Source organism: Pinus tabuliformis, chromosome 1_1 (genome assembly GCF_031772625.1).
Source record: "Pinus tabuliformis cultivar Carrire ecotype Pingquan chromosome 1_1, CPIR1, whole genome shotgun sequence".
Lineage (NCBI taxonomy): Eukaryota > Viridiplantae > Streptophyta > Pinopsida > Pinales > Pinaceae > Pinus > Pinus tabuliformis.
This window is the reverse complement of record NC_142297.1, coordinates 253,146,370-253,162,600: the sequence shown is the minus strand read 5'-3', so window position 1 is coordinate 253,162,600 and position 16,231 is coordinate 253,146,370. Positions and strand designations below refer to the sequence as shown.

General features: G+C 38.6%; 1 protein-coding gene across 1 annotated transcript; it reads right to left on the bottom strand.

Moving 5' to 3' along the window:
* Positions 1 to 1,786: 1,786 nt before the first annotated feature.
* Positions 1,787 to 9,407, bottom strand: LOC149212468 (uncharacterized). Its single transcript, XM_089388703.1, has 5 exons — positions 9,000 to 9,407; positions 8,625 to 8,872; positions 7,873 to 8,298; positions 7,202 to 7,546; positions 1,787 to 2,165 (listed from the first exon to the last, which is right to left on the bottom strand). Exons 1-5 carry the CDS (start codon positions 9,285 to 9,287, stop codon positions 1,787 to 1,789), a joined length of 1,686 nt encoding a protein of 561 aa, XP_089244829.1. The 5' UTR covers positions 9,288 to 9,407.
* Positions 9,408 to 16,231: the final 6,824 nt, after the last annotated feature.

The following is a 16,231-nucleotide window of genomic DNA, read 5'->3' as shown; positions in this document are numbered from 1 at the left end:
AGAAATACAAGATCTTAAAATGCCTTACATGGAATATCACTTGTCCAGCAGCAAAACCATTGTTAACTAATAAATTGAATGAATCTGTCATGTGAACTTCAGTAAGCTCACAGATGATGCACGCATATCTTTATAATCATCTTCTTTATGCATATTGTGCGTTCAATGAGAAAATTTTCGGACCTCTAGAATTTTTAAGTTGTTCCAGGCATCCAAACCCTCCAACCTCGCATCTCCATTGGTACGAGAAGACAAGCTGCATGCAGAGTCCTCGAACACGTCCTGCACGTGAGCATTCAAAACCCCCAAATTCTGGACTTGACAGACAACATCATTATCCTTTGTATCTGCATCCCATACTGACCCAAAAGAGCCTGGATTCTCATATGCAGCTGAAATTTCTGATGGAAATAGAGCACCCATTTGGCAAGATGCATGCATGAAGTACTAAATGCGCTAATAATTAATGCAAAATCAGTTACTGTAGAAATACAAGATCTTTACAATCATCTTCTTTATGCATGTTTTGTGTTCAATGAGAAAATTTTCGGACCTCTGGAATTCTTAAGTTGTTCTAGGCATCCAAACCCTCCAACCTCGCATCTCCACTGGTAGGAGAAGACAAGATGCATGTAGAGTCCTCGAACACGTCCTACACATGAGCATTCAAAACCCCCAAATTCTGGACTTGATAGACAACATCATTATTCTTTGTATCTGCATCCCATACCGACCCAAGAGAGCCTGAATTCTCATATACAACTGAAATTTCTAATGGAATTAGAGCACCCATTTGGCAAGATGCATGCATGAAGTACTGAATGTGCTAATAATTAATGCAAAAACATTTAATGTAGAAATACAAGATCTTAAAATGCCTTACATGGAATATCACTTGTCCAGCGGCAGCACCGTTGTTAACTAATAAATTGAATGAATCTGTCATGTGAAGTCCAGTAAGCTCGTTTATGCATATTGTGTGTTCAATGAGAAAATTTATTTAATATCTAATAAGTGCAATATTGTAAATCTCCTTTCACTTTCATGTAATTAAAAAAGTTGTGTAAAAAAAACACAAATACACTGCATCTCTTTGAAAATGTATACAACAGAGATTTACTCTTTTTATTTAAAATCTATGTAAAAAGCATAAAAAATCAAAGCACCTAGGTGTCTTGTTCATTACATGTAATAACTCTGAAGTTGATGCTGCCCCTGGCTGCTCGTTTCCCTTTAACTAAGCCAATATATACTTACGATCATACTTCCAGGGGTTATCGAGGGGGAACTTCATGGCCTCAAGCATCTTGGCATCTTGTTTAACTCTTTTTTGATTGAAACAAGTATACCCCCATTGCAATAGGGTAGATTAAAAGACGTCACTCCTCTCTTATATCTTATTCTAATGCCTTCTATCGAGGTCTTTAAATGTATGAGCTTACTCGTGAGCATTAAAGACAAGATGCATTTGTGTATTTACCTCAGACCTCCAAAGTTTATCATGCATGCTTCTGGACTAATGTGAAAATGTGTCTGGAATGATCATGTCGCATTTTTCAGATACGCATGACAAAAATATTAGTCTTCCAATGAATAATAATTAATGCAAAAAACAGTTACTGTAGAAATACAAGATCTTAAAATGCCTTACATGGAATATCACTTGTTCAGCAGCAGCACCGTTGTTAACTAATAAATTGAATGAATCTGTCATGTGAACTTTAGTAAGCTCACAGATGATGCACACATATCTTTACAATCATCCTTCTTTATGCATATTGTGCGTTCAGTGAGAAAATTTCTGGACCTCTGGAATTCTTAAGTTGTTCCAGGCATCCAAACTCTCCAACCTTGCATTTCCATTGGTAGGATAAGACAAGCTGCATGCAAAGTCCTCGAACACGTCCTGCACGTAAGCAATAAAAACCCCCAAATTATGGACTTGATAGACAACATCATTATTCTTCGTATCTGCATCCTTTACTGACCCAAGAGAGCTTGAATTCTCATATGCAGCTGAAATTTCTGATGGAAGTAGAGCACCCATTTGGAAAAATGCATGCATGAAGTACTGAATGCGCTCGGGAATATTTGAGGCCTGATCATGGGAGGTTACAAGAATTATGGAGTTTGATGTGCGGGAGATCTGGGAAGGACATTCAGTCCTACAGCCCACGTTCAAGCCAGTTTTAAGTAGGTTAGGCTAGCTAGGGAAGGAGATTAGGTTAGTTAGGCATTGAATGTTTCTATTTGTAATTGAACTTATAACTCACAGGTCCCAAGATTGAAACCTGGCTCTGATACATTCAGATTTGCGCAAAACAGTTTTACATCAACCTGGTAACTTGCTTCTCGTTACCTCTAAAAAAACGGAAGGAACTTAAAATACGATTTTGGAAAACCAGAGATTGATAGATGTGTGTTTGAAAACACCCTAACCGGTTTACCACGATGAAAGGAAACCTTCTTCATGATTCTCGAATAGAAACCTTCTTCACGATTCTCGAACAAATTCTCTTTACTCTTTGTCTTGAACCGATTCTTGCTTTACATGGATTTTTTCAGAATATTGTGAAATGGTCATTATTGTAGTCCCAATAAAATCCCACACAAATGAGTTGCAGTTCTCGCTCCCACAAAAGTGCGTTAGTTGCAGGGCCACGTCGAAGGGTATTCACAACCTGGTCTTGTAGCTCTTTGGCCCTTTTGCAAATGCGTTACCCTCTGGATTTCTTGGGTATTTTGATCTTTTGTAGTTGGGTTAGCCCTACGGCTCTCCATGACTTGCTCTTGCAACTTTTAAACTTTTAGTGCTTTGCATTGCCTTTATGGGTTTTGGCTATATGTTTCACATCTCTTTGCGACCTACTGTAAATCCAATAATTTACATGCCAGAATCTTTAATTTTCAACTTTGGCTTCATCTTCTGTGAGTCCACGGAATTTGTGTGCTTGTAAAATTCGACCTAGAAGATATGTATAGCGAGGGCAAGTGCAAGGTCTCCACACGGAGAAGCACCTGGAAGTGGAAGCAGCGTAGCGTCACCTGGAAGTGGAAGCAGCGCAGCGTCCAGCGAGGGCAAGCATCGATCTGCTGGGTTGCATCGTATACCCGCGGGGTCGCATTGTATACCAGTCTGATCAATTGGATGGGTAAGATCATTTTCATCGTCTAACATTTAAATCAAAGGCTCAGACATGTACACGTAACCCAAAAGCAAAGTTGATTTCAAATAGAAACGCCTTACGGCGTAAAAATATTTTTTCCGACCCTAACTCGTATTTCTAGGTCGTTCTTGGAGTTATGTGCATCTATGAACATATTGTTTATAACCATTAAAATCAATCATATAGATCTTTCCATCCATAATGGTGTTTGGATTCCCCATGCTTCATGTAATCTGGCTTTATTTCAAACCATGTATTTGTAATGAGAATGTACATGCCCCCATTCATACGACCTCAAATTCTGTGTGGTCCTGTTACACATAAATTCCCATCTACCACTACTACATGTTTAAGATGACTATAAATATTGCTAGCAATGGCACCTCGTGCACTTATTTCATGCCTTCATGCGTTTGAAAGACATAATGATCCAGACCATCCATTGTAACATTCCAGACTTAGGTGTAATGCATATTGCTATGTTATCGACATTGGTTCCAGACTTAGGTGTAATGCATATTGCTATGTTATCGACCTTGGTTCCAGACTTAGGTGTAATGCATATTGTTCTGTTGTCAACACTGTAACACTGCCATTACATAGGAATTATGTTAACACTGCCAAAAGATAGAAAATCTAATATTATGTTTGGAGTAAGCAGACGATACATTCAATCATACACATTTGGAACATGAATATTGAAGAACATTCCATTCTGAATTGTAACACAATCATCTCTGGCTTTGTATTAACATAACATATCGATAAATTATAGGTCTGTTTCATCTTTGTTCTACTATGATTGAAACTCTTCAGATAGGTATACATGTAACACATAACCATCGTCTGCATTGTTGGAAATATCAATTAAGAAACTGAGGTTGGCACATGCATGTGCTCTCTAAATAATCCAATATTGCGGAACTATAACATAACCACCGTTGCACCCTCACTGCTTTGTTGAATGCATTGGGGCCTAAAATATGTCACAAAAACTGCTCAACATGTTGTTCCATAACATTTAAATAATGTTTGCACCTGTTGCATTGTTATCAGAATTGTATGGATTTACTGAAGTTCGCCATGCTAAAGGAGAAACACTTATAGAACATGTAAAATTTAGCAAAATATTTCTTGCTTCTATTTGTCATTACTCATAACTGTAAAATGATCTCTCCAAGTGTGGAATCAGAAGTAAATTTCAGAAGAAAACAATAAGAATTGGAAGTAACTATTTTTGGGTTTGTCTACTTTGATCTATGAGCCACGAGATCAACTTTTCTTGGTTTTATGAAAGTATCTTACATGGTCATCACAAGTCCTGTCCTCTTGTGTTTTCTCGAGATCTCTCACCAGGATAATGTAGAGAATCCTAGAGTGTTTGCTCAGAAATTGTGGCTGTCTTACACGATATTGTTGAACCTTTGGTATTGTTGCTAGAATCTTGAATTTTCAGCTTCGGCTTCATCTTTTGTGAGTCCACGGAATTTGTGTGCTTGTAAAATTCGACCTGGAAGATATGTACAACGAGGGCAAGTGCAAGGTCTCCACACCGAGAAGCACCTGGAAGTGGAAGCAGCCTAGCGTCACCTGGAAGTGGAAGCAGCGCAGCGTCCAGCGAGGGCAAGCATCCATCTGCTGGGTTGCATCGTATACCCACGGGGTCGCATTGTATACCAGTCTGATCAATTTAGAATCTAGAGTGATGAATGATGAATTTAACTTTTAAATCAATGTAGATTCTAGAATGGTGAATAATGAATGATGAATATGTATCAGAGAATTTCATTATTGAATCTCATGGTCTATGGATGAATCATGCATGTATTAGTAAGGATGATGAGTATGGATCAATGTATTTCATTACTTAATTCAATTGTGTATGTCTCATTGTATTTATGCTTTCATTATTGAATATGAATTTGAAATATATATATATATATATATATATATATATATATATATATATATATATATATATATATATAATATATATATATATATATATATATATATATATATATATATATATATATATATATATATAATATATATATATATATATATATATATATATATATATATAATATATATATAGATATATATATATATATATATATATATATATATATATATATAGATATATATATATATATATATATATATATATATATATATATATATATATATATATATATTAAAAAAATTATATACCTCGACGTGCCCCTGTCCCCCCTAAATTTCCCTAAAATTTAAGGGTACTCCCACACGTCCCCCTTGTGCATCTCCCCGCACCCGCGTCTCCCCGTCCCGGAGTCTTGGTGGAACATTGTTTATTTTTCTATTTATCTGGATTCAATTTTAAGAGATATGTTTGGCTTATTGTAATGCGGCTCCTTGAATAGATTCCATTCCAGTGTGGTTAGGACATCTGGGGAGTCAGCTTTAACTAAGTCATAAGTTTTTGGTATATCTAGCTTGTAGGTTGTTGGATATACTCTTACTCTTGCAATCATCCTGGCAGTCACCCTGGAACTTACCAAAAGTATTCCAACAGTTACCGATTCACCATGGTAAAAAAAAAAGGAAAAGAAAAGATCACCCCATTCTATCATATCCATGGATGACCCTATGTGACCATCCTTTACTTAGATCCAATTCTACACACTCTTGATCCCAGAAAAAATCCATCTTCTTCCTTTTGTGAAATTGATAAACATATTAAAAAACTTGACAATTTTTTCTTTTCTATGACCAATTCTTTTCAGGATTCAATGTGAAATCTGGAAGTCTGACCTAGACATGCACTGATAAGATTGTCATGAATGTTGGATTGAATTCCAAGACCCAAGGAGTTAGAAAGACACAGGCTGCATCAGACAACCAAGGCCCTCCTTCCATTTCTCTACCCCTATCTTTAACTTATTCAAAATGAGTCACAAGAAACCTTTGGCTCAAAATCTCACAGAGACGTTTGTTACTCTGAGAAGAACAATGCTGAATCTACAAATCACATCCACGGAGAAAGGGTAGGTACACTTACGTAAATGAAAATATTGAACAACTTGAGTTAATACACTCGTTGATGCACAACATTAATTAATTACACAAAAATACATTAACTACATGATGAAACTTGGAGAAAGATTATGGGACAAGGCATTTCAACATCTTTCCCTGCACCATATCTAAGAATGATACCAAAGAATGCACCACAGACAAGCATGTTAACATGACTCAGTGTCCAAGGCATTGCCTTCAAGTCCATTCAGGTAGGCGCAATGCCACCAGAAGTAAAGGAGGCCTAATCAGAATGATCGCTTGACAACTGAACTGAATTTTTTTATAATTTGAAACCTGTTGCTTTAAAACACTCCTCTCCAACCCCTTTGTAGACCAATATGGCATATATCAGTGTATCACATGTCAAGAACACAGTTCAAATACAAAGGTCACTAAAAGGCTAGAAAACCAAATTTTCTATAGTGACATTATGCTTGAGACACAGACCATACATTATATATCCCAACATGAAACCCTATCATAACAAAGTTACTGATACTTTGGATGGTTAAGATCATTTTCATCGTCTAACATTTAAAATCAAAGGCTAAGACATGTACACGTAACCCAAAAGCAAAGTTGATTTCAAATGGAAACGCCTTACGACGTAATTAAGAAAATAATCTAGCAAAAATAACCTAGCATATATGTAGGACATCACTTATATCACAAACTTATATAACCAATATATCAATGGCTCCATTGTAACCTTTCTATTCTAATCTTGAAGGGCTAACTGCCCCGTCCAGAGCATTTGTAAAAACTCTTTGGCAAACGATTATTAAACGACCTTTGGTTTTAAGCCCAAGTACAAATTTTTCAGGAATAAACCCTGAAAGATCTATTTGCATATTTCTAGTACGGGCAGTAAGAGGTTAACCTCTCAGATTATTTGCCAACAACAACAAGGCTTAATAATGGAAAGAAATACTACAGCAAATGCTTGACAGTTGATCCAACAACACCCATACTTTTTGCAGAAGGCAGCGAGTAGCCTTCTAGGTGGGGTTGAAGGCCTTCTCGCATGCTGCACAAAGCGATTGTCCAGCACCAGAACATCACCAACTTCCCAGGTGATGTCCACACACTCTTCTTTAGTTATCTGGAGGTATGATTCAATTGCCTCATCAGGAAAGAGGGAACCATCTGCAAGCATTGGGACTATCTCTGGAAGTGCTGAAGGGTTGAACCATGCTTTCCTATTGTCTGCATCTCCATCAACAGGTTTTATAGAAACAATAGGTCCCAATTCAAAAAACATTGTGCCATCATCTGCCCAAGTTATTTTGGACACTGGAACACCTGACTTTATAAGCCTGGAAGCAACAACCTTACCATATGATCATCAATTTCAATTTATTTCAGAACAATTTGATTATTGAAAATGGTAATTGCATTTTAAATTTGAATTGTTCCTGGGTAGAAGTGATCTATAAATGTGTGAAAAAATATTACAGCCTCATCTTCACCCAAAAATATAAATTTATCTCAAGTTTAAATAGCTAAAAAAAAGTAACACAGATTTTTTATTTCTCCACTCCTTATCTATGAAAATCAAGAATTTTCCCATCTTTAAATCTGAGTTAAAAGATAAAAATGAAAAATGATAGATGCTACATGTAACTTGTCATTTTATTCTTACCTATTTTTTGCTTCCTGTTTGTTGCTGGTTTGGTAACGGGATTGCCAGCCCTTTAAAAAGGATTGAGGATCGTCTTCCTGAGGAATGCTGTAAGAATAGATCAACCCCTGCTCCATAATTTTTACAAGTTTTGGGTACCTCTGTTCCATATTGTCCAGCACCAGAACATCACCAACTTCCCAGGTGATGTCCACACACTCTTCTTTAGTTATCTGGAGGTATGATTCAATTGCCTCATCAGGAAAGAGGGAACCATCTGCAAGCATTGGGACTATCTCTGGAAGTGCTGAAGGGTTGAACCATGCTTTCCTATTGTCTGCATCTCCATCAACAGGTTTTATAGAAACAATAGGTCCCAATTCAAAAAACATTGTGCCATCATCTGCCCAAGTTATTTTGGACACTGGAACACCTGACTTTATAAGCCTGGAAGCAACAACCTTACCACATGATCATCAATTTCAATTTATTTCAGAACAATTTGATTATTGAAAATGGTAATTGCATTTTAAATCTGAACTGTTCCTGGGTAGAAGTGATCTATAAATGTGTGAAAAAATATTACAGCCTCATCTTCACCCAAAAATATAAATTTATCTCAAGTTTAAATAGCTAAAAAAAAGTAACATAGATTTTTTATTTCTCCACTCCTTTTCTATGAAAATCAAGAATTTTCCCATCTTTAAATCTGAGTTAAAAGATAAAAATGAAAATGGATAGATGCTACATGTAACTTGTCATTTTATTCTTACCTATTTTCTGCTTCCTGCTTGTTGCTGGTTTGGTAACGGGATTGCCAGCCCTTTAAAAAGGATTGAGGATCGTCTTCCTGAGGAATGCTGTAAGAATAGATCAACCCCTGCTCCATAATTTTTACAAGTTCTGGGTACCTCTGTTCCATTCGTTGGGTGAGCTTATGGCTCAACAGGATTGCTGTCTGCCCTCCCTCCGGAGGTGCAATCTCACAGAAGAACAATATTTTGCTTGGAAACACAGGAAACTGCACAGCAAAAAAAATACCCAGAACATTGATGGTCAAGAAAAAAAAAACCTAATAGGAATAAGTTTGAAGAGAAAGAAAGAAGAAAAGGAAACTGTAGTCTGGAATGCTTAGAGGATCGGCTTACCATAGCCATCTGATGATGGAATTTGATGTGCTGATCCAGAGGAGCTTCGTTTGCTGTGTAAACCCTTCCTTCAACCCTGGTCCTTGAAGCTAAGCCCAGATATGGCTGTTCTTCCCATCCAAATGCTTCAACAACTGTGTTGAAATCGGATGCACTTCTCACTGGAAACCCTCTAAACAGCAACGCTCCAGCGCGATTCAGTTGATTGTGAATCCATTCCCTGTTCTGTTGGATGGCGTTGACAAGGGACCCAATTGAGGGGTTTTCATCTGGAGGCAGCAGAACCATGGGAAAGAGGGTGCCATCCTCGAGAATCTTCTGTTGGGCAATGTTCCTGGAGCTTCGTTTGCTGTGTAAACCCTTCCTTCAACCCTGGTCCTTGAAGCTAAGCCCAGATATGGCTGTTCTTCCCATCCAAATGCTTCAACAACTGTGTTGAAATCGGATGCACTTCTCACTGGAAACCCTCTAAACAGCAACGCTCCAGCGCGATTCAGTTGATTGTGAATCCATTCCCTGTTCTGTTGGATGGCGTTGACAAGGGACCCAATTGAGGGGTTTTCATCTGGAGGCAGCAGAACCATGGGAAAGAGGGTGCCATCCTCGAGAATCTTCTGTTGGGCAATGTTCCCTGGTTTCAAAATGGCCAATTCCTTCATTGTTTTGCTCAGAAATTGTGGCTGTCTTACACGATATTGTTGAACCTTTGGTATTGTTGCTAGAATCTTGAATTTTCAGCTTCGGCTTCATCTTCTGTGAGTCCACGGAATTTGTGTGCTTGTAAAATTCGACCTGGAAGATATGTACAGCGAGGGCAAGTGCAATGCCTCCACACCGAGAAGCACCTGGAAGTGGAAGCAGCTAGCGTCCCCTGGAAGTGGAAGCAGCGCAGCGTCCAGCGAGGGAAAGAGGGAAAGCATCCATCTGCTGGGTTGCATCGTATACCCGCGGGGTCGCATTGTATACCAGTCTGATCAATTGGATGGTCAAGATCATTTTCATCGTCTAACATTTAAAATCAAAGGCTAAGACATGTACACGTAACCCAAAAGCAAAGTTGATTTCAAATGGAAACGCCTTACGGCTTAATAAAAGTATCTTCATTAAATTATGTTGGAAAACGCTTACGGGGTTTTGGATTGATGTTGAATGGGTGAACTATTAAAGTACTCTTTGCGATAGTTTACTAGTTCAAATCCCCCGTGGGTACTTATATACCAAAAAAAAATATAAACAATGCTGGAAAACATAATACATATCCACGAAAGCTAACTTCTAAACAAAAGAAAATTGGTAATTGGAAATATTCCTTTAGTGAAAGCCGACAACCTAATTTAAAATTTGATTTGTTTTTAGTGAGATATTTTGGAAGTTTTATGGTATGTTTTTTTGGTTTAATTTCTTTAAAATTTGACAAGAATTTATTGAAATTACAAATTTGATAAATAATCTCTGTATAATTTAAATGCCCTAAATTTTTTTCAAAATGTTAAAACCAGTTTAAATAACACAGATCAAAATTTCACTTCAAATTTTTTTACCACAATAAAATTTTAAACTTTAAAATCACACTAAAGACAACTCCTTGCTTTAAAATTTGCATATAACCTCAAAAATAAACTTAAAATTTATGTATAGGCCAGAGAATAAATTTTAAAATTACATATTGGGTAGTTTGTGGTCCAAATAAATATCCCACGCTTTTGGTCTCTAATTCAACAATGTACGCCACTGTCGATTTTGACTGGACTTTTCAATTCGAGTGCGACTTTTTCTTATTATATGCCTTTTTAAACAATATCCCATTAATGGTACACGTATAATTGTACGGCAAATCTGACCATTTATATCATCCTTCTTGCTTGGGCCTCCAGTATTCACACTTTGTAGCAAATTTTCAATGCTATAGCGGATGATATATGTTCTCCTGCTCTGCTAAATCTAGCAAATATTTATTTCTTCGCAATCACTTCCAGTGTGCCACTTGATTCGTTTCATGGACAGAGTTATTGATATCCATTCCCCCAGGCGGTCAATGGCGTTTGTCAAGATAGCGAAGAACCAGAAGAGCAGACAGAGTAGAAGAAGAATGAGAATACTGTTCCGAAGGGATTGGTGCCTGTGTGTGTAGGGAAGGATATTGTTATAAGATTTGTGATACATGCCACCGTTCTCAACCATTCCTTATTTGCAGAGCTGCTGGAGGCTTCTGTAGAGGAATTCGGATATAATTACAAGGGAGCTCTCAGGATTCCCTGTGATGTATCCTTGTTTGAGAGGATCCTCGAGCTCATTAACAGCAGACATCCAACGTTATCAATCTGTCATGAATGACTTTGATAAGCTCTTGTTTTTTTAATGAATGTATCGAAAATCCATTAATGGATGCATAGTTTATCTCCGTATATGTGATAATGAATGGATAGTTTATTGATGGCAGAACTGGAACTCAACCTCTTTTCTCCACGGTTTAGATTGTATGTTGTTTTGCTTGCTTTATTAAGAACCATAACCTGTGTGGGAAAAATTTCTCCATTTAATGAAAACGTGGGTCTTTCCTCCATAGAAAATTAGCAGCTGACTACTAGCTAGTGGTCCTATTTGACGCCTGTGTTAAACTGTCAAAACCAGGGAAAGTCTCAAGAACTAGTTATGTTGTTTTCTTCAAAATGATGCTTCAATTAATAAGATATACTAGCATTTTACAAATATATAGTCTCATTTTCTGAATGTGCATATGCTCTGATTTGGAAGTTTGGAATTCATATTTTAGCTTTGTGGGCACATGGAAGGGATTATTGTGGGCTGGTGAGGAGTGGGATAGGAGAAACTCTGTAACAAATTTCTAAATTGTCTCATGACACAAGCTTCTACAAGCTCCCACAAAATCTCTATACTGGGTGACTGGAATGTTCTGAAGCCAGCATTTCATTGGCATGAATTGCCTCAGAAAATAATACCTTACGGGGCAGTGGCAGAATGATAAAAAACGGTAAAAGAGAGATTTGACCCTCCCTCTAAGCAACATCTAACATAAATCCCCAAATGGTATGAAATGGGAACAAGCTGCAATCATCTACAAGCTTATCACCAAGAAATTTATTGTTTTTTATAATTAGCATTCCCTTGAAGGCACCGGTTGACCTCATTCCCACAACCAACCTTTGATATTTTAGTGCTTATATATTTGATAACTTTTAAGATGAACTAATTTTTCATACATGGTTGGAATGTTGGGTTTGATGTAACGCTCTAAGACAAGAGGTTCGATCTAGTAGCTAAAAGCCCCAATGTATCACCTTTATTTTCACAAACTTATACCCACATACCATTGTTAATGGAGTTTGCAATGCTAGAATCGTGCAATCCAATGATAGAACCTTCATCTGTTGTAGGACGAGAGAAAGAAGGCACAATAACATTATTTGTAGTTGTAGTGTAAGATATATTCGCATCAAATCCTATCGCTTTGTTGAGATATCTGTGGTTGTAGTGTTGGATATCTCTTCAATGATTTCTCAACTAATCCTCCCGATTTAGGACTCAATTGCGACAAATCTCCTTCTGCAAATGAAAAAGACACAGAAAACCCTTACATGTTGCTTAGCCTAGATGCATCATGAGGATATTTGGTACCAGGAAGAGATCAAACTATAGTAATCAGTGGATGATAGAAAGAGATATCAGTGGGCAACGACATACATTACTCACCACCATCTGCTCATCATAAGACCAATTTACCTCTCAATCTGCAAAATTGACCTCTACCCTCTTACTCTCGACCCTCACACATCTTACTCTTATACTTTGATGATTTCCCTTGGTTGATCTCCATATGGAAAATCATTACACCTTTTTTTCCATGTCCTCGATCTCTACGCACCTGATCCCTACACACTTTATCTAAATGTGTTTTCTCTCTATTTCCCTCAAACACATGAAAACTTGTATCCTAATCTATCTCGTTACCCTACTCCAAATCTCATCCTGCACAAAGGTCAAAATCCCCTTCCCCCTTCTTACCTCATTTTTCCATTATCGTCTAAGCCACAAGGAAGTAACATAAAGGATAGGCATAGATGGAAAAAGGGCATTCAATAATGGGATTTTTCGATGGCTTAGAATACCTTACCAGGATTTGTCTTGGTGGAGTTGTCCACACAAAACCCTTGCTTGGTGCTCAACCTGGATGCATCTAGAGGAGATAACTTGTATCCTGGTCTATCTCCTTACCCTAATCCGAAGCCCATCCTGCACAAAGGCTAGAAGCCCTTCCCCCCTTATCTCTTTTATCCATTGTCATTTAAGCCACAAGGAAGCAACATAAATGATAGGCATAGGTAGAAAATGACATTCAATTCAATATTTCAAGGGCTTAGAATACCTTACCATGATTTGTCCTCTGAAGTTGTCCATACAAAATCATTGCATGTTGCTCAACCTAGATGCATTGAGAGGAGATTCGGGACTTTATTTTAGCATATCTCCTTGTTGTAGCGGCTATAACCACCCTCTAAAATTTTTCCTTAGCTTCGTTTTGGAGCCTCCCTACAAACCTTTCACAGTAGCATGTCTTTCCTTGTCAAGTACACAAGCTTCAATGATTTTCTTGCAGAATGACAACTTGTCCCTGAGAGCTTGTTGCATCCCCATCACAGGTTGTTTCTCTAGACTTGGTCTAGCTGCAGGCTGAGTAGCTCCCTCAAAAAATTGCACAATTCTTTCTTGCAGCCTACTGGGCTCCATAATTGCTTAAATCTACCTGTCACTATTCATTGATAAAATTGCGCAATTCCTACGAGTAGGACTGCTCAGTCCAAAATTGCTTCTTTGCCCAAAAAGTGTGCAATCCCACTGGGCAGCCTACCCTGCCCCCTCCGAGAAATGCACATCTTTTCCCCTCAACTGAGCAGGCTATTGGTTAGGTTGATTGGTTCCCTCCGGGACCGAGCAAAATTGATTTGCATGCATGGACTGCTTCTCCCAAGGGAGCATGCAAAGGCATCCCTTGATTCAAGGATCTACTTTTAGTAGCTGGAGGTTGCATGCAAGGATCATTTTTGAAAACTCCCACCAAGTGTCGCTCTTCCTAGATTTGTGGCATGCGTGTAACATCTTGGATTTTATCAAAACTCATAAATCGGGCGCTATAGATATCTTTCTTCTCATCGAACATGCAACCTTGACATCCCACATTGCATCTAGGAGTTGTCGGCACATTTAGCTCAACTGTTTCAGGGTAAGCCCGCTTTTCATATCTCGCACTGCGTTTCTGTCGCTTTTTGTGTTTTGCTTTGTGTGAGTGTTGCTTGCTTGATTTTGGTGAGCACTTGCTGTCGTTTTGATACATGTTAGCTTGTAGAAGCACCATTTCAGTTTTTGTTCGCATCTCACTGCTAACGCATGCATGCCACTGTTTTTGCACAGACGGTTGTCGTTGCGGCGACTCACTTTGCACACATGCATGCTTTCCTGTTTTTTGAATCCTGCACTTGTTTTTTACATGTATGATCATTCACTCTTGTTTAGACTCGTCTCATCATGCATTCACACTTCTCATGTTTTCAGTCACCCGTCAACCTGTCTGAGCTGCCTTGATTCGGACCATGCCTTGCCCGGCTAGCACTGCGCATTTCCAGAAATTGTGCAAGTCTGGCCCAACACTAACCTCTAGGCTTGCATTGCTTAATTCTTGGAGGGAGTGTTGTGCTATCCCCAGAAACTATGCAATGCAGTTTGTTGGTTACATGTCACTGCTGACTGAAATTGTGCATTGCACAGTTTTAGTCCTCAGCAGGCTAGGTAGGATTGTGCCTTGCGTAGTTCCAACAGTCAGTCAGCCTCCTGATAGCCCAGACGATGCCTTGTGCAGTTTTGGTAGTCAGTCTCCCGACCTCCCGGTGGAAATTGCGTAACCTTCACGTTCAATCACACAGGTATGTTGCAAGTTAGTCCTCAAGTTTGTTTTGGTTTTCGACTGATAGATTTCTTGCCATGAGTGTTGCTATGTCTCCAAGCATCACAGGTGTTCATCTGTCTCTCAGCAACACAAGTATAATGGCCTTCAAGAGAACAGAATCAAAGGACACCGTTGAGAGCACAAACGGGGTTACAACCAATCAAGTGTCTAAGAACTTGCCTACCTATGAAGACATCAAGTTGTTCATAGACAAGGACATCAAGATAAGATGGTAGCAGCATCAAAACGAGCAACACCATTAGCAGCAGTAGAAGGTAGTACACCTGCATGTTGCTAGTGCAAGAGGAAGGTTGTTGATAGCATAAAAGTGAAGAAAAGCTGCAAGTTCAAAGTAGATCCACTCATAACGAAAGCAGCTTTGGAGATTGAGGCTATGAGGTGATGGTGCGACAAGCCGATCACGTGAGGAAAGAGAAAGGAACAAAGAAGGAGTTGCATGTGTCAAAACAACAACTTAAGGAAAAACAGGAGCTGCACAGATAAGAGAATGAGTTGTAGCAGGAACATGTACAACAGGGGGTGCAACATGCACAAACGGATGAAACTGCGCCCACACAAGTTATATATCCATCCCAGTAGCTGGCACGGAGCAGACAAGGTGAGTAGCGTTGTTAATTGCATGTAAGGGAATTCAGTAGCATGCATGTCATTGTGCGCACACATGTGATCGCACCCATTTGGCACACTTACTGAGGCAAAGACAAGAAGCAATTCTGACTGGAGCTGAACATGTACTTCGACAAGTTGATGTGCACGACCACCAGCACATGTTTGGAGATCAACGCATACACTATGTACGAACATGTAGTCAATTCAGTCACACCTAGGAAGACCATGCACATGATATCAGACGAGTTGGATGGAGGAGCCATATTAGTGTACCTGAATGCAATAGAGGCAAGAATTCACTTCAACAAGATGTCAACATTGAGCACAGGGACACCATCACGGACAACCAAGCTTGGCATCAGTTCGCCACCATCAACCATCACAAGGATGTCAAAGAGTTGGGCTCACCACAATGGTTCAAGTGTCAGTGATGTCTTGCATGGCTTGCTCAAGCCATTTTGCCTCACATGGGTACATGTGCATTGTAATGTAATGTCTTGTCAAGTGGAAGTTCAAGTGTTGATAGTTGGATGTAATAGTCATAGAGTAGATGAATAGTCATGAGGGTAGATGAAATGTCACAAAGGGGAATGTCAAGGGCCACACCACCCTTTGCTATAAATAGTCCCCCATAACTAATTAT

Excerpts from the sequence above, each read along its gene's own strand:
- LOC149212468 (XM_089388703.1), bottom strand. The coding sequence starts at position 9,287 with ATGGTTCTGCTGCCTCCAGATGAAAACCCCTCAATTGGGTCCCTTGTC. Across the intron at positions 8,873-8,999 it reads TCCATCATCAGATGGCTATG|TTTCCTGTGTTTCCAAGCAA; the intron begins GTAAGCCGATCC and ends TTTGCTGTGCAG. Across the intron at positions 7,547-7,872 it reads AAACAGGAAGCAAAAAATAG|GCTTATAAAGTCAGGTGTTC; the intron begins GTAAGAATAAAA and ends TGTTGCTTCCAG.